The sequence below is a fragment of the Photinus pyralis genome, unplaced genomic scaffold, assembly GCF_008802855.1.
Source record: "Photinus pyralis isolate 1611_PpyrPB1 unplaced genomic scaffold, Ppyr1.3 Ppyr1.4_LG1, whole genome shotgun sequence".
NCBI classification, from domain to species: domain Eukaryota; kingdom Metazoa; phylum Arthropoda; class Insecta; order Coleoptera; family Lampyridae; genus Photinus; species Photinus pyralis.
In genome coordinates this window covers 559,666-579,531 of record NW_022170249.1, presented here as the reverse complement: position 1 = coordinate 579,531, position 19,866 = coordinate 559,666, and the positions used below count along the sequence as shown (strand labels likewise).

The 19,866-nt window shown below is 36.9% G+C and overlaps 2 protein-coding genes across 2 annotated transcripts; both read left to right on the top strand.

The window, feature by feature from the left end:
- The first annotated feature begins 3,494 nt into the window (after positions 1–3,494).
- LOC116167218 lies at positions 3,495–6,024 on the top strand. The gene is made up of 2 exons (XM_031482493.1): positions 3,495–5,161; positions 5,337–6,024. Exons 1-2 carry the CDS (start codon positions 4,883–4,885, stop codon positions 5,949–5,951), a joined length of 894 nt encoding a protein of 297 aa, XP_031338353.1. The 5' UTR covers positions 3,495–4,882; the 3' UTR covers positions 5,952–6,024.
- A 4,245-nt stretch (positions 6,025–10,269) lies between these two features.
- LOC116159872 lies at positions 10,270–12,491 on the top strand. Its single transcript, XM_031472957.1, has 4 exons — positions 10,270–11,782; positions 11,868–11,945; positions 12,033–12,122; positions 12,181–12,491. The coding sequence occupies exons 1-3, from the start codon at positions 11,487–11,489 to the stop codon at positions 12,118–12,120; spliced, it is 462 nt and encodes a 153-aa protein (XP_031328817.1). The 5' UTR covers positions 10,270–11,486; the 3' UTR covers positions 12,121–12,122; positions 12,181–12,491.
- The last annotated feature ends 7,375 nt before the right edge of the window (positions 12,492–19,866 follow it).

Genomic DNA, 19,866 nt, shown 5'->3' with positions numbered 1-19,866 from the left:
TTTCTGTCTATAAAAATATGTATGCAGATAAACGCCGCAAATTTTTGGTAGAAAACTTTGAGCGGCACATTGTTGTAAAATGTTTTAATGTTTAGATTTAGTGCTTTTAGCTAATACTTTAAAGAAATAAATTTTTTAAACACATGTTTGTTTATTTTTGTTGCATATTTTCTCATTTCTCTCGCATATTTTCTAATAAATCCTGCATAAATATGCGCATATTTTCCTCATTTTTTGATGCATATAATCCGAAGTCTATCATGACATATCTTTCCATGACAAAACGTCACATCCAATGGAGGTGCATCGAAGCTCCATAATGTTATGTATATCCATTCTCCAGCAACGTTGGATCCCTTTCATATGCAATGGATGTGTTTATCCTATGTGGGCTACTATCGTACTTGAAAGTAATAGATATTTACAATAAAATCTGAATGAGCAACAAGAGATAATGACCATAGCTGTCGAAACCTTAATTCTTTGTGGCACTCAAGATTTTGCAGTACGCGGAAAAACTGACGAACGCAGTAATTTTCAAATGTTACTTAATTTCCGAGTAGACGCAGATCAAGTTTTGAAGCACCATTTAGAAGCTTCTGCTAGAAATGCAAAATACATATCGCACCGCACTCAAAATGAACTTATAACTATTGCCGGTGATAGAAAAGACATAGTGCGACGAGCCAATAAAAGTTGGGCATTTTCAGTAATCACTGATGAGACAAGTGACATTTCTGGAACGGAGCAACTATCCCTAGGTATACGCTTCGTGGAAAAAAAGACGAAAACAACAATTAGTTGTAATTATATCATATTCAAATTTCATAGTTTTGATTTCTCATTGAGCTCTCATAATTGCAGCAATTGAAAGGAGAGCCAGCCTCATAAGCCAGGTTCTAACTTTTACCTTGATTTGGACCAGATGGGGACAAAAGACAATTTATTATAAAATTATAAAAAGTAACGTCTAAATTTATACCATACGCGGATGATTTCATCCCAAATTAAACTTGATAATTCCTAATTTGAATTTGGGTTGAAATTGTTAAATCTCAAATTGGGTTTGTTTTGTCTCAAATTGGGCTTAAAATGGTGTAGTGGAGGTACCCATAAAGTGGTCCTATTTTTAATTTATAGGTTTTTCTAATAATTATAGTTATACTAGAAAACGACACCGTTCTCGCATAAAAGCCGATGAAACGGAAATATGTGAATATTAGGAAAATGTTAAGTTTACAGTTTAATAGTTCCTTAACCTGGCTCCACATTTACACGGCAAACTAGAAAAACGGCGGCGTTGACGTTGACTACCTATTTTATGGAAAGTGCACTTTTGCAGTTTTAGATAACGCTTATGCCTACTAGCCTCATTGAGTACGCATACTTCATCATGACTGGTAGGCAAAATCAATTTTTTTCCATTTTATCCAAAATGTAATAGATGCAATTTCAGATCAAGAAATTGAAGTTGTTTGCGGAGATATGCAGACCGAGAGAGGTAAATATATCCGTATATTATACGGTTTAACCGTATATTTTTATAGAAAGGGAACTTCGCAACCAAATTATTGCGAAATATAAATCAGTAAGTACTTTACATGAATCATGACATATTGTTAATTTTCTATAATATAGGAGAATGTAGCGATAATTCGCGGTTTGGGGGTAATCCTCTCAACAATTAAAATGGAAGAAGGGAGGCATAAAGATATGTGGTTCCAGGTCTATAAAGACCTGGACCTATACAATACTTTTTGGGTATTTTATGTAAGTAGCTAACCGCTTTAATGTCACGCTTCAATCTGTATTTATTCTTTCAGATCTAAATAAATACCTAATTTTGTTTTTGTTTTTCCTATACAGTCCTACACATGATTACCAGCATATGGACGTTCTAGTTAATTCCTTACCTAAAATAATTTTGTTTTGTTTTGTTCCAACCCTGGATATGATAATAAATTGGAACTCGCCCCTAAGAATAGAATAAGTGCTTTAGCGATGATGCTTCTGTAATGCTGGCAAGAAGCATCACGTCATCGTATGCAATAGGTATCAATCCCTATAGTATCTACACATTTGCTAATCGGTTTGGTGTCTCTCAACCCAGAAATGCAACTTAGTTTTGATTTCTCTGTGAACTCTTTCATAATTACAACAATCGAACGGCCGGCCTCACAAGACAAGTTCTAACTTTTACCTTAGTTTAGACAGATGGGGATAAAATAGTATTTATTATCAGAAAAAGTAGCGTCTAAATTCATAACATTCGGGGATGTTATGGTGTTTTTCTACATTAATAGTTTGCATGAATCAGGCTACATCTTCATTATTCAAACCACTCAATCGTCCGGTTGCAGGAAATTATTTCCAAATCTGAGTTTAAACAAGAATTTTGACATTTGATTGGCTGCATACTACAGTATAAAGTCAATCAAAATGTCTTAATACCGGATTAAACAATAATCATGGATTATTTTATTTTTTTTTGTGCAACTGGCCGAATAGACTTTATTTAAATTAAGGGAAATTAATCCTAAAGTGCTGCTTAAAAGTTATACCTACATCGGTAAAAATCCCTTTCTTGATGTTTTAAAGCCTCATACATCCATCACAGTCACCATCCTGGTGTCGAAAGAAGACTGGATATTGGTTTCCAAACTAGTCTTGGTGGTACGATCAATGTCGGAAGTTTCGAAAACTAGAATGCATCATTTTCTATTATGCATCATCAGATGTCATCTCATACAGGAGAGTATCGGTACCTATGTACAGCAATTTCAACCGGTCGTCGCTAAGTTTTCGGTTACAGTTGAAAATCGTACATTCTAGTTTTCGAAATGTCCAAAATGAGCAGCCCATGATAATAATAGTTATAATAAGTTTAATTATAAATAGGATATTATGGCCATAATTTTGGGGCTGGGAGCCATTCCCCGATCCACTTTAATTGAAAGCGGAGTATATAGGGGGCTCAGGTTCGTCGTTTTTATGGATCCGGAATTAGATCGTGCTTCTTGGATTATCTATGTTAGTAGCTAAATGCTCTAGTAATGTTACGTTTCGTTATTCTTTCAGATATAAATAAATATCTAATTCTTTGTTTTGTTTTGTTTTTTGCTATCCACTCCGCATACGATTGGGAGCATCATTTCAAGGATCTCACTAGCGATAATAAATATTTACAATTCTTCCTAAAATTCAACCATCTTCCACGAGAGAATCTTCGGTACTTAGGCAGACAGAACAAGAGTTCTAAATTAATTTAAAGTTGCTAATAGCGGTCATAAAGATTGACATGTTAGATTAGATAAATGTTTTTGTATAGGTAATGAGGCCCCCCTTTAAAAATTTCACATAAACCATATTAGCTTTCCTTGCGATACGAGACAGGAAATTGTATGGCAAATAATTTGCTTGCTTTGCGAAAAGACACATGAAATTGGTTTCTCGCATTATAAGCATAATTTGTAACAAAAATCTAGCGCAGTTGACACAAAATAAACTTGCTTACTTTGCGAAAAGATAGGGGAAATTGCTTCCCGCAGTGTTAGCATAAATTTATAATAAAAATTGAGTGCTGTTGACATATGCCGCGATCAGTGTTTCGGACCGAATCGGTAATCGGCAAGTAAGATTTTATCTTAAATTTCTATGACTAAAAGTATCGACTACGTAATTGATTTCTACACTTTTGTTTTTCTTATAGATATACAATAATAATGGAAGAATTTGATTTCGCTTCCCTGAACTCGTCGACCTATTGTAAGCCATTCAAAAATGTAAAGGATATGGAAATTGGTGAAAAATACCGAATTGTTGATATCGGCGTGATTGGTACCAAGTTTGGAGATCGAATTGTGGTTGAAACCGAAACCTTCAAGTGCATACTGCCCCAACGTTACCATACATACTTCGAAGCAGAAAATCGACTAGAGTGCTTCAAAACAACCCTAGCAAATAAAGTTATATTTATAACTAGTATGGGAGCTGCAGGTGTAACGACTAATGTACAAATTGTAGTTACATAAAAATTACCTACCCATAAGGCATGTAGTAAAGTTTAAATATGAATAAATGCGTTACAGTTTCCTGCCCTTCATCCTTATGATTACCTACCTGCAATAAGGTTGAAATGTGAATAAATGCGTTACAGTTTCCTACCATTCATCCTTACGACTCACCCCGAGAGCGAGCAACCATCGCCTCATTATAGGCCTGGGGGCCACGAAATGTATTTACAGGTTAGAATGGAGCATGACATTGGTAATTGAGCCCCCTTACATGTCTCGGAGAATTAATAGTTGGGGCCCCATACATGTCACGGCACCTGTTTTTTCATTGACTTCAACCTCTAAGTCAAAGCCAAAGTCTGCGTGGCTCATTTGGTTACGCGCTAGCTTTCTATTTCAGGTATCGTGGGTTCGGGGTCTAGGACACTTCGCCGTCGCCAATCCGTCGTCGCCAATTCGCCTTAGCCGATTTACCGTCGCCCATTCGCCGTCGGGACAATTGGTCTTAACCAAATTCGTCGTTAGCACAATTCGCCATGGCCAATTCGCCGTCGCCGATTAGAATATTGTGTATTAGCCATTTGTGAAATGCGTCGTAGGCCGGATTCGCAGTACTGTATACCTTTTATTGTTCTATTATATTTCAAGAATGTTAATGAGGGTGTCCTTTGGTCTAGCGCAATTAACCATAAACAGATTTTGTATGAATGAACAACTTGTATTATTATCCTAATCTCCCTGTCATTAGCGTAAATCTGGTTTATTGTTCCATTCAACTATTCTTATATCGGTATAAATATACAAAAATATGTAGGTAAGTAAAATTCAGTATCTATCTATAGTGGCTGTAAGTAGGCAGGAATTAAAGAATGGACGTGGAAATTTTATCTGAAAAAGGGAAACAGAAATTTACGGAAAATGGATTTATTTATGTCTTTGATACATTTAGTAAAAGTGACAACAGTATAAAGTTTTGGAGATGCGAGAAGAGAAAAGAGTGTAAAGCGCGAGTCCATACCAGAAACGGAGAAGTTCTTAAGAAAATTAACGACCATTGTCATGATTCTTCAGCGGTTAGCGTGGAAGTGGCACAAGTCGTCACTAAAGTGAAAAAACGTGCTGTGGAGACAATTGAAGGGACGATTCAGGTAATTACTCGTACTTTATATTTCCAAACGTCGTATTATCAATAACAAATTTGAGTGTATTTTTTGCAAGCTATATAATTGTACCAAAAAAACTAGCCTCGCGTTGCTTGGCGTTTTATCTTTCTTTATGCGCTTCATTCCTATACCTTAACAGTGCCCTTTTTTTTATTTTTAGGTGATTAATGAGTGTATGGTTAATACAACGCAAGCTGCTCAAGCTGTTCTTCCAAATACTTGTAGTTTAAGGAAATTAGTAAGACGTAAACGTAATGAAGTTAACGCTGCACCACCAAATCCTTTGACTCTAGCAGATTTATTATTACCAGATGATTACAAAACGTACAAACTACGAGTCAATGTTACGGAAAACTTTCTTTTGGCAGACAACCAAGATGGAGCAGAAAGAATTTTAATTTTTGGAAGGCAGACCTGGCTTCCATATTTAGAAACTTCCTCAGTATGGTACGCAGATGGAACATTTTCTATAGCTCCTCCCTTATTTTCACAAGTGTACACTTTGATGGGAGTCATAAATAATGGTGTCCATCCAATATGCTATGCGTTGTTACCCAACAAAATGCGAGGAACTTACCAGCGGATGTTCGAGTTATTGAAAGAGTTGCTTCCGAATTTAAACCCTTTAGCAATCAATTGCGATTTTGAGCATGCTGCATTTACCGCCATGAAAACATCATTCCCAAACGTAAATATTTACGGATGTTTTTTTCATATGGCTCAAAATATGAAAAAAAAAATTGGGGGAAATGGGAGTGACACGGGAATACAATAATGATCCGCAATTTGCACTGAATGCCAGAATGGTGACGTCATTAGCCTTTGTACCCCCCGCACGTTTGGATGACGCAATTGAAGTGCTGTCAAACGCATTACCAGGAAACCTTCAACCGCTTCTCGATTGGTTTGAAGATAGTTATGTTGGGCGTATGAACAGGTATGTTATTATTATTATGGTCGGTGTTTCTTGTGAGAACTCAGGTCTAGCCTGGTTAACTAATCGCACGGATTAAAATCAAGTAACGATTAGTGTCTGTGTCTGTGTCTGGTGAAGTTATGTCGGGTCCTAAAAAAAAAAAAAATAAAAAAAAAAATAAAAATTCACACACTCACTTTGGAAATCTACTGTGTGTCTAATGTAAGGAGTGTATTTTTAATGATAACTCTACGTTGGTCTGCAATGCGTTGTTCTGTTAAGTGTGCTAAATGTGGGTATTGTGTAATGAACGCGTGATGTAGTTTACCTCTGTATGCTGTCCTGTCCGTTTCCAACTTCGTGATCTCCAGATACGTACCGAAAATGAAGCGATTCATCCCTTCGTCCCATTTCATACGTCTTTTGGAGGTTTCCTTTGCGCTGGTCCCATCCACAAGCGGTTGAGAAGCAGGCACAAAGGTTTCTTCTTGGTGGTCCTCTTCAAGTGGTCGTTGTCGTATTATTATTATTATTATTATTATTATTATAAAAATGTGTACTATGATCCTAATGCTACATGTTTGTTTCTCTAAATTAGACGTGGTAATGGTAGACGACAACCTTTGTTCCCAATCGAGATGTGGAATCTTTACCAGCGCACATTAAATGGGCAGGATAGAACCAACAACCACGCTGAAGCCGCTCACCGAAGGCTCAAGTCGGAAGTAGGAATGGTTCATCCATCAATATGGAAATTTATAGACGCTTTGCGCAAAGTGCAAAAAGGACGGGATGCATACTATGAGCAATTAGTTGCTGGTAATGCACCACCCTTAAAGTTGAGGAAATATAGAAATGCTGATGCTCGTATTTTGAATTTAGTTACAAATTTTAATGACGACAGTAATATTTTGGAATATCTTAGAGGATTAGCGCACAATTATCATATGTAGCGAAATTCGTAATTAGACATGTAATATTTTTGTTCTTTTTGTATTAAAATCGTTACTACTAATGTTGACAATTTTTTGCATTACTCAAACTTCTTCATGTCCACATTACATCACCCACGGCGAATTTGGTTATTACCAATTATCCCGACGGCGAATGGGCGACGGTAAATCGACGAAGGCGAATTGTACCTACGGCGAATTTGGTTAAGACCAATTGTCCCGACGGCGAATGGGCGACGGCTAATCGGCGAAGGCGAATTGGCGATGGCGAATTGTCCCATTCCCGTGGGTTCGATTCCCAACGCAAATAACAAAAATTTTTGTCTATAGCAATCACGTGACCGATGACGCGGGTCCAAAATAACATCCAAGATGGCGGATGGAGCGAGAGAGGCAGACAGACAGACGGTCAAAAATGGCGCCCAACAACATGGCGGGATTAGAGACTAATAAAATGGCAACCGATCCAAGATGGCGGATCTAGTGACTAATAAAATGGCGCCCAACAAGATGGCGGAATTAGAGACTAATAAAATGGCGACCGATCCAAGATGGCGGATCTAGTGACTAATAAAATGGCGCCCAACAAAATGGCCGACCACACCGCTCATTGGCTGTGACGTCACAGGGGGCGGCCCCTAAAGGCTCCGCCTACCGTATCCCATTGGCCAAGGGGAGGGGCATAGGGGGGCGTGCTCGTCTCTGATTGGCTGTGACGTCACGTGCTCGTCTCTGATTGGCTGTGACGTCACGTGCTCGTCTCTGTTTGGTGTGACGTCACTTCCTGATCCAGAACGAACATAGGTCTTCTACTTGAGTGTTTTTTTTTGTGTAATTTGAATTTTGTTGTTTTTTTTTGTGTGTACCGTATTTGGGATTAGCAGTTTTGGACTTGTACCGAATGTAAGTAAAATTAAGTTTTAATTAATTTTTTTTTTTTTCTTTGTAATAATTGTTTGTGTCTCTTGTATTATTTTTCATTGTGTGTGTGACAATTAAATTTGAATTTTGTAATTTTCACAATAATTGCTGTGTATGTCATTCGAACGATTTCATTTCCTGTCATTTATTGTTTTCTTTGAATACTTGCCCAAGGTCCACTTTATTTAATCAAAATTCTTAAGATTGATTTGGAATTCAAGGTATTTGGTCTAACCCACTATCTGGTAGAAGTTATATATAATAACGGTTAATAACCGATATAGATATGTATATATATATATATATATATATATATATTTCCCGTTTTTTTTTTGGGTTATTTTTTTTTTTTGTTATGTCAATTGTCATCATTTTACTATAATGTATATTTTAACTGGAAATTAAAGCCTAGCTTTATGAAAAGGTTAAAATTGTATTATAACATTTATTCCATTTAAATTATACATTATAGTAAATGAAAGTGACAAATTGACATACAAAAATAACAACGATACAACGTCTAGATCGCATTAAAGAACAAATCATATCATTATATATATATATATATATATATATATATATATATATATATACCGGGTGGTGCCTAGCGCGACGCAGCATAGGGATTTCAATGGTAATTTCTTTATAGTCAATTACTAGCTCCCCTAATTATTTTAGAGCAAAAGTCTAAATAAGTTTTTTTTAGAGAAAAAAATACTGAATCTGTTCATGCTATTACTCATAATTTTCCGTTTTTCAAAACCGTAGAAATCGACAAAATAAAAAGGTTCATTTTACAATAAATCAGATATGCCTACCTAAAAAAACAGCGATCACGTTTCATAATTTGCCTTTGACGTATATTAAATTTATACTTGTTTATAAATTAGTTAAAGAACTGCAAGAGCAATAACGTTCAAAATGTCCGTCAAAACCATCAGGAAAACGACAATACATTCAACGTTTTGGCTGCAGTAGCGGAAAATCCGAATATAAGTTTAGGAACAAATCTGCTTCAAATCAATTTTTTTTTCTTCGATTATGTAGGTACTCTGATTCTCTCTGATAAACAAATAGCATCTGATGCAGTGCAGCATATATTCTCTAAAAAAACATTACCCTAAGATGCCTTTTATTGCGTCGGTTAGTTGAAACAGAATTAAATATGAAAATCGTTCGACGTCAAACAAACAACGATAACTTAGATGCGATGCGCTTGTAGTTTGTTAAAAGATTCCAAAGCATCACTGATTTATAAAAATGTAATTTTTTATTTTGTCGATTTCGAAAAATGGAAAATTATAACTAAAAGTATGAACAGATGCAGTATTTTTTTCTCTAAAAAAAACTTATTTGGACTTTTGCTCTAAAATAATTAGGGGAGCTAGATATTGACTATAAAGAAATTACCATTGAAATCCCTATGCTGCGTTGCGCTAGGCACCACCCTGTATATATCGGTTATTAACCGTTTTAAAAGAATGTTTGCCTTTTTTAAACCTTCCCAAGTATATATGGAACCAAGTTTGTTTGTGATAATCCGATACATAAGGGTTTTCGTGGTTTCGGTTACATTACTTCCTCCGATTAGACTTAATTCTTGCGACTGTAACTAGACTCGATTATATTTTAGGTTTAGTGGGAGTTGGCCTAGTGATGTGATTTTGGGACAAAATAACTGCATTCTGTGATTGATTAGTGTCAATAACACCCTGCAAGTGTGATTTTCATCTATGGTCTCCAAATTGTATTCCCTGATTGATTTTGATTTTTGCTGTACTCTCGCGCTTTTTGGTGGTGTAGGATAATTACTATCTGAATCATCGGTACAGCATTCAGACGAAGAATAGCATAATTTTCGTTTGGTTGTTTTTCTTTTTTTCAGTTCTGAATTATCTGATGATAACATCTAAAAATATGTTTGAGTTAACTATTTCAATTTAATGTTTTAGTAGTGTATACCATATTCGCCGAGTACCTTTACTTTATGGGTGTGCCAGTTGGGGCTAGAGGAAATGGATTTAACTTTTTTGGAATCTCCAGGCCAATAACTTTTGCCTATGCTGGATATGTACCATTTTTTAGGAATAATTTCTACACATGCTTCGTGAACAAAGTGAACGACTAGCCACTTGAAGGACGGATTTATTTGAAAGAAAACAGTGTTTTATGATCTATACTTACGGTTAGATAACTAAAGAACGTATTTATAAGAACATTATCAAATATGGTATTCCTTTCAGTCACATTCTGGGAGGTTTTCCCAAAAAGCTTTCCTATTTTCGGGAATGATAGTTCGAAGGTTAGTTAGGATGGCATTAGATTTTGTTTTGGGAAAGCCATATGGCCGGGTCAAATTAGAAACTGGTTGTAATAAATTCCCGGTTTTTCTCGCAGCTTTCTTACACAAAAAATCCAATTTTTTGTATTCGTTCTTCTAATGAAGTTTTATATTCTAATAGGAATTTCCCTCTCGTCGCTTTCATCTTGACTATGCCTGCAAGAAGTGGTCTGTTTGGATCCTGATTGAGCTTTGCCTGAGACTTCATATCCTTCCATTTATAAAAATCAAGGTGGTTCATTTTCTTCACTTCCACCTTTGCCTTTTGAGCTTTTTCAACCGCATTTACGAAGTCTTGGAAATCGTATACCTTGCCTTGTTTTTTGAGCGACAGCTCCACTTGATGATGAAAACTATCGGCACTCATGAAAATGTGCCCTGGTTCGAAAAAATTCAATATTATTTCTTCGGCACTTATTTCAATCGAATTAATGATTCGAACCAGGTACGTAAAAAGGCACCAGTTTTTATTCTGGCTAGCACAATTATCCAGCCATAAGATGATTTTTGGGGCATCTCTGTTCCTTTTGAAGAATGCGTAAAAGCAACTGACGATATCCTCTTTGCTTCTACCGGACTCGGCTTCGTGCCACAAAATAGCAAATGCTTTATGCTGCGAACTGGTTCCTACCGGCACAAAAGTTTGATTATATACTATGAGCCTTTTTATGAAAAGCACTTTCTTGAAAGTGTCAACTCTAGTCAGCATTATTACTTTCTGCAAGTCTGCAGAAACGCAGACAGTTCCATCTTCGAACTTGGTTCTAACATCTAATTGATACTTTTCTCGCGACTCTCGATAATGATTTTCATGAAGCTTCCAAGAAATGCAAATCGCGCAAGATTCCTGCAGACTTTCTTTCGTATGCGGATGCAGCTTAAATTCTTCGCATCTTCACACTCTTCATGTCGTAGGAGAGCAAATGATATGTTTTTTGTTTTTACTCTTAAACGGTAAGATTCGTAGGATACCCAGGTTATCTGGAAATTTCAATTTGAAATTCTCCCACATTGTTGCCACAGACAAATCGCTCGGCAAATATCTCCTGTTCGGTGCATGCGAACGCCTGGAATAACATCTCTCTCATTCCCATGAGTTCTGCAAACGTTCGCAAAAATGTTATAATAAATACTAGAAATAGTTGACGCAATTTATTCAGTTACCACGCGACCGCGATCATGTCTCTACCTCCTAAGAAAACGTCGAAAATTTCGTTATCGATGAAAAAAAAGACCACAACTCCGAAACCCGTGCGATTTGCGCCACCAACGAAAAAAGCGCAAATCAGAAGTGATGTGGTAGTGGTGCAACCCTCAACAACAACAGGTTGCCTGCATATAAAGCAGCAACCACCGCCGGTGCTACCGTTGAGATCCATGGCGGCGCCGAGCCTACCCCACCTGTTAGATGATCAATATTCGATCATCACGATTCATTCCGATGACGAGTCTGGGGCGCGACAAACCGAAATACGGTAAAATACATTTTTTACATTTGCAATTATTATAGATCGAATTGATTCCTTCGTGTGAATACTATAATTTCATGTTTCATTACAGCGCGGTGACTATAGAGGATCATCAGTTGTCGCAGCTGATGGATGAATTGGATGCTAGTAGTACGGTGCAACAAAATCGGTAAATATTCTTCAGTTGTATTGCTCTAGTAGAAGACCACGTGCAAATTAGTATGTAAGTATTAACGCGCGATTATATTTGTTGCAGAGTGTATCCGCCTAAAATTAAATCACCTTCGCCATCTCATCCACCACCAGCCACATTGCCAACGTCAAGGTGGCAGCAAAATGAATAAAAGTAAGTTCAGTACAATATGTGAAATATATACTTCTAATGCTATATTCTTTTTATGCAGTACGACTTCCACGAGTATCGCCCTAACAAGAAGCCCTGGGGTAAGAGCCTTGAAACCATGCTGCAAGTATACGGCGTGAGAAAACGACAGCTAGAGGACGATGAAGATAATATCTTCATGGATTTCCCCACAGCAGCGACACCGAAGCAGGTAGCGCAGGCTACGTATGCGCGCCTACTAAAAATGGTGCCAAGTTACGAACGCCGTATGCTTGAAGCAAGGGACAACACCCAGCGGCTCAGCGTGGAGTTGGCTGCTTCACGCGAAAATGAAGCAGCGATACAGGGGGAGGTGGAATACATAAATAAGCTGATGACATTTTTAGTTAATAATTTGTAAATATTGTACCATAATAATAGATAATAATAATGATAGTAATAAAGGGTTATAGTATACGTATGTTCCTTGTCATTTCCATTCACACACCAAAAGGGAAGATAAATAATGCTTAACTTTTTCAACGTAAGTGAAAAACCCCGAAGAATATGTGGCAAAAGGTGCGCATGAGAAGTTAGAACAATTGTCTAACCATAAGGTGTAATTATTGTCATTTGTAAAAACCGCACTTGCTACTCTTAAAATTCAAATTTTTCGTCCCTTTTAATAAAAAAATATTTTTATGACTAAATTCGGAAAGTGTATACTACAGGGAGATCAATAATTATATGCTGCGCCGCTCTTATAAAATATCACATTAGCAATCATTTGCCGCAGCCAGGTATATGTGTACCAATACTAAACAATAAACATAACCTATAATTCAATTCTCCTTTCGCTCGTTTACGTATTTTCCTGCACAATCTTCTCTTCCTATTACTTTCGCCCTTTCCAAAACAGCCTTTTTCAAGCCTACCAGTTTCTTTCGAATATTTACAAGGTGGGTAAATGACTTTTTGAATTGTAAATAAACGTTTTTTTTATTGTAGCGTGTAATAGGTGTTCTCTGGCATGCCTTTTACGTTAGAAGAAAATAAGATGTTTTTGCAGTCCTATTTCCGTAATGGGACTAAAGACGAAAATGGAGTTTGGGTGTACTCGATCCGTTTGTGTTTACAAGAGTTTCGAGAAACTTATCCGGACAATAATGAAGATTACAACAATATACGTCGAAATGTTCATCGTGTACTTGAGCGGGAGTGTTGCTTCTGGGAAGTCACCTGGCCGCCCAGTGATTGCCAATGAGGAGGTTGTAGAAGATGTTCGTGCTCGACTTGAACAAAGTCTCAAAAAGCCGTTGCCACAATTGGCCCAACAAACAGGCTTCTCATACGGAACGTGTCACACTATTGTCCGGAGAAAATTGCACTTTTACCCTTACAGAGTAACTGTGTTACAAGAACTACGTCGTCCAGACTTGCAAACCCGTGTAAATTATTGCAATTGGTTTAATGCAAATTTACGAGATAACAACATATTGGACAAGACTTATTTTTCTGACGAAGCAAGGGGCCGTATGAATAAAAGTAAGCAAATGCTTATACTTGCAAAATTCAAAGTAAATACTCGTAACTGCCCCTTCATACTGGTCTGTTTAGCATGGTTTAGCAGCGATGCACTGTATCCTGTCCTTCTGCATAGAAGCGCTGCTAAGTCGCCCAGTGCGAAGGAGCACTTACGAGTATTTACTTTGAATTTTGCAAGTATAAGCATTTGCTTACTTATATTCATACGGCCCATGGTTTCATTTAAGTGGCTATGTGAATTCGCAAAACTATCGTACTTGGAGTGCAGAAAATCCACATATCTATCAGGAAGCTCCACTTCATCCTCTTAAAGTAGGCGTGTATATTCAACGGCTGGTTACGTTTGGGGGAATATGTGGAAATGGTAATCGGGAAGGGACTAACGGGAAGTGGTATTTGATATGATCGGAAAGGTAGGTGGCGGCATCTCACAGAACTTCACGAAAATAGTTTTCATCATTGCTACCTAAAATGATTATAAAAAGTATCATAGTTGGATATCTTACAGCAGAAATCGACCATTCGCCCCCTCACACACCTTCTCTTGCATACATTCCAAATCATAAAAGATAAACATAGATGGTTTACCTTCGCTGCTGTCGCTACGACCTTTATTGACAGGCATGTAGCAAAGATGTCCAATACGTTTTACAACTTTACAAGTGGGACAATAGCTGTAACCACATCTATGTTTACCTTTTACTTCAGTGGTTTTAAGACACTTCAAACATCTATGCAATTTTTCACATAGCTTCGTGTCCTTGCGGTTCTTTGAACATTCCTGCCCGTGAAAATCTCTTTTGCAATCATTGCAAACAATAGGGTAGATGACAAATTTTTTAAAACCGGTTATAACTGTTCGTATACCTCCACTATAACTTTAAAATATGATATTACAGCAAAATAAACCATATTATTGCAAATTTATGCAATTTGAATTGTAGGTTTTTATTTTAGCGCCAAAACGCTGTTTTGTGTCATGGCGGTGTCTGTGACGTCACAGTCCTGACAGTTATAAACACAACCCCAGCGTAAATAGTTTAAAAGATTTCGTGATGAATTGCAACTACTATACTATAAGTGGTGCCCTACCATGATGTACACATAGACATGTGGCGCAGCTAAGTATCCCAGGCGGGTGATTGCTATGACTCCATGGATAAAGTCTGATCCCTGCTACCCGATTCAAGTAAATCCGGTTCAAAGGATGCTGTATCACTCAAATGCTTCATAGAGTAGAGGAATCCAAAAGGATTCTCGACGATTGCTCATTAAACGTAATATAGAAAACTATATTGACATGAGTAGCTCATTTTTCACGTACGTTAACTCCTGAGGTGTGCGGTAGACGGCATTTTGAACAACTTTCGATTCCGATTCGGCCATTTGCCGATACAGGAGTAGAGTTTCGAATAATCCGACTAGATCATGACTTGTTACACGTGATAAAGGAGACTTTATCGACACTAGTACTCCGGGTTGTGGAAAGCGTTAGGGACTGACCACTCCAGTCCACTTAATAGGGTTTGGACTCTGAGGATGTGTAAAAGTAGCTTAATGGTAGAGCCAAGAGAATAATTTGTGGGTATTATTTTCCGGGGAAATTTTTCATGGTTCTACTGGAGCAGCAATTGAAATCCGAAGGGATATATAAGTGTTAGCTGCATTTCGCAATTATATGAAGACTACTACTACTGCTGGAAGTATATTAAATTAGACACCAAATAAATTGTTTATATCCGTACCCAAAAAAGAAGCCATACGGAAAAAGTGGCTACAACTTGCATGTCGAGACCCAGCGTATTCAATAAAAACAACACTATTTTTGTGAGGACCACTTTGATGTAAGCTTTATTTTGTATTCACAAGAACCCGCATATGGGATGGCAAGTTGGGGTCGGTTTCTTCGTCGAAAACTAAAGAAACGGCATGCAGCTTTGCGTGAACCTTATGTTCCGGGCAAATTTTGACTTAACTGTGCATAAGTTGCAATCACGCTTAAGAGTCTTCTGTACGACTGCACCCAATGTAAATTGCCATAAGAGCGCCCGCCATAAAAACTCAAGTTGTTTTAAAAAAAAAATTTTTTTAAAGAACTATTTTATAAATTTAGACCTTTATCTACAAAATGTTAGTAATGTGAAAAAGTTGCGCTTACGTAGAGACCTATCTTACTGAATCATCTTCATATGATAGCTTCGATGACCTAAAAACAAAGCATCTGTACACATTTCTCTTAAGTAACTACATTTCTTGCAAAAAATCTAAGTTTAACTTAAAAACCTACAAAACTTATATGGCAGTTTTACTATTTCTAAATTCTAATGAGGAAAAATCTTTGTTGGGTGCGAGAAATATTTCCAACATCATTACATCAATTTTTGGCAGATTTGCTGCTATCAGCTCTCGTATACCTACTTTCCATTCTTATCTGGTTTAAAAAACTAAACTTTAGGATAATATAATCACTATAAAATTGAACAAGCACTAAATTAAAAGACGTAGGCAAACGCTAAAAACGCACAGAAGATCGCTGCTTGAACCGCCAATTAGGATAATGACGTCACGCGCTCTGATTGGCGTTTGATATCACATGACAAATGTCGTTATTTTTAAATTTTATTTTTACTAAAATATAATAATTTCTTGTGTACATTACCAAATAAAGTTATTTTGCGATACCCTGGCACCTTACTCTATCTTATGAAACAGAAATTTGGTTATTATTTTTCCACTGTCATGTACCCTACACGGCGGTTTTTCGTGACAACAAGGACACTGATACAGACAACGAGCGTGATCTTTTTTCTTATTATAACGTTTTCTGCACTGTTCGCAAAAATACCCACAAGTAAATGCCGAAGTCAAACTACTTATGACGTTATAGTGTTCGTCTTCTAATATTAAATTTAAAACTATTCTACCCGGTTCCCTAGGGCCCTCAAAGTAGAGTCCCCCATTCACTACTTATAAACTACGATTGCATATGAAGCTAAATGATTTTGAAACGTTTGAATATGGTTGTAGCTACCGCCCCGACTAAGATCTACTCCGCTATTTAGGCAAAGTTGCACGGCTCGCGTTTGAAGTAAAGGACTGTCCATCTGCATACCATGACGCATAGGATCATTATTTCTAAACGCTATTGCTAGGACTAGGGCGCGAGCTAAACAATTGTTTTCATTAACTGGAGTTGGTACAACAAATAATACCCTGTCGTTTGGCTTTGCTAAAATCTTCAAATTTCAACCCCGTTAAGTATTTACGCCCATAGCCAACAGGTATCGTCACTTGATCCACGTTTAAAACTAACACGTCATTTGAGAAAAAAATTGCATTGCTCTGCATTACTTTTTCAAGTAATGACATAATTAAGCTCACCGACAACTGGTCCACTCTTCTAAATGAAACGCCAATCGGTTTGTCAGGATAATTCGGGTTTCTTAGAGTAATTCCAACGCGATCTGATGGAGCGGCATCCTTCACGATGTGTGACTGTAACTCTTCGAATGCATTCTGTAAAAATTGCAATTTGTCATAAACAATTCTAACATTAAAAAATGGATGTTTTACCTGTAACCAAGTTATAGTATATTATTCAACGAGTGAGAAAGTTGGCAATGCCTTTCTCACGAGTTAAATACTATACTTTTTCTACTTGTATTCAATAATTACAGTAATAATAACATTATGCATAATGGTTGTATTATGTCATCAAACAATTGACAAAATTAGCAATGCACGTAAAATCCGGAGGAGTTAGAATTATATCGTCATCACTGCTCATCATGATTACACTACTGTCCATTTTCACGTAATTTTCACAAAACTGATTTCTCGTAATTTGTTTGATTGACATTAATGTTTGACAACTGAATTTATCGCGATCCGAGATCTTGATTTTTGCTACACACATGTTTCCAAGGCAACCCTACAATTTGACCTGAAGAGTAATGACAAACCCGGAATACAATTGGCTGACAACAGTTGAATAATGAAAACATATTGAATAATAGATAACTTTCTCAATTAAAAACGCATCAGTATTCTACCTATTATTTAATATGAGTAGAAAAAAAATTTAAGTATTGATTCATGTAGAGAAAGAGATATTTTTTCTTCTTTAAATTATCTACCTTGGGTAGATCGCTTGCAGCATCCTGAACCGAAGCAGCAACGCTAGAGGTACTTAGTCCATCAGAGCTATACACTTTAGCAGACCTTTCCTCTTGATAAGATGGTCTAAACCCATATGATAATTACATTCCAATTCAATTTAGGTACAACTTTTGTTACTTACATTCCTCCAACAGATCGGACAGCTTCCACAAAGGTGTCATACAGATCCGATGAATCAATATTGTTACCTTCGAACACTACCTTGTAATTCACGAGATTATACGCCTGTTCCACCAAATCGAGAGAGCTGCCAATGTTGCAATATGGATAAAGCAGGCGCATGGCGTATTATGGTGGAGTTTCCACAGGTCAAGGATATTTGGATTTTAGTAATGAGCAGTGAAATTGTCCTACTCACGCCCTACCCTTCCCTACCACGGACACTGTCAATTTAGCTAACTTTATCTTAAACTACACAAGATTTTTTATATAGCGAAATTCGATAAACCAGATGAGAAAATAACAGCGCAACACCAAATCGCAGCAGCTCGTTCAAAAAGTCACTGAAAGGCCATGTTTTACTGTCTTACTCATGGCACACGGGAAAAAAGTCACATCAATTTAATATACATATATAATATAATAATAACACACACACCCCAATATATATATATATATATATATATATATATATATATATATATATATATATATATATTGTAACAGTTTAAAATACTATTAACCTTTGTAGTCATATTTCTATTTCAATTACCCTGTATTACATGTTCGCGCATCGTTGAGTGCAACCAATATGTCAATTCTCTAGTTACTTTTATATTTTTGTGTTGCCTGCCCGTTTTAGTTTCTCGATCTACCGATCAATGACGTCAGTTGACTGTAATTCGATACCTTGCTGTCATTGGTTTTAAATTCGTTTCCTTTATCGATAAGCATTAGATATTACCATTTATGGTATTGACATCCATCGGCTCTCGTGGTTGGTTGGAATTATTCGTCGTCGGTTGCATCGTGACCGGAAACAAGAAAGTTAGCGTTTTTTTTTTCTCGCCACCTGCTTTAGAAAGACGGTCGATTTGTGATCCCGAGTTGGGGGTGCTTGTTATATCTTCCAGTGGTTGATTTTGGATCGAACACCCTGGCGAAAGCATCTTTTAACCAAGTCAACCCAAATTAATGTTTGCACCAAGCAGTTTCGTTTTAATGCTTGGGGACAAACTTCCGTAAGGAATTTTTTTTTGTACTGGAGAAATTTCAAGCCACCTTAATCGTAAGTTATACTCCGTGTGATCGAATCCACTTTACCTTCTTTCTATTTCTAGGGGGAATCCATCGTATTTATGGTATAAGAAGGCTACCTTACTTTAACGAAGTTCTTTTTTTTTGTGTACTCTCTGCTTTAAGAGGTTAGCGCATTATATTTGGTTAACCGTGGCCATAATTACATTATATTTTAGAGTCCTTGTAAGGAGTCAAAGTCCAACGATTCCGTAGCTTCTACTTACTCTCTAAGCGAAACACATCTACGTTAAACGACAACATGCAGGAGTTCCGTGTACTGTAAAATCTGCCATTGAAACGTTACTATCTCTAAGGCGCAGCCAAACAGATACTGCGGACACCAACCCTTTTGACACCTGTTGCGGTACATAGAAAACCGTTAGCCGTTTACACGTACGCCAGGAATCTTAGGAACCAGAGACCTACCTATCGTAGTGGTGATATCTTATTATTGTTTAAACTATTGCCTTTGTGTATTTGCATTTCATTTAACCCATACTTATGTGGTAAATGTTAACTGGCCGAACACTAGAGCCACCCATATTACTCTTAATTAGTACGCTTGAAATTGAAAGGGAATAATTTGCTTTAATTAACTGCATTTACTCATGTGAAGTAAATCACCTGTGAAGTACAGAGCTCTATACTATGATTTAAACTTCGATACCCTACAAGCTACCAATCAAGGTATTCAATCCACTGTCAATTTAACCCATTAAACTCAATCACTGTGCAACGGTAGTGGGTGTTCTATACCTACTTTCAGGATTTTTGGTGTGAACTAGTTTCAGCTACTAAATTTATG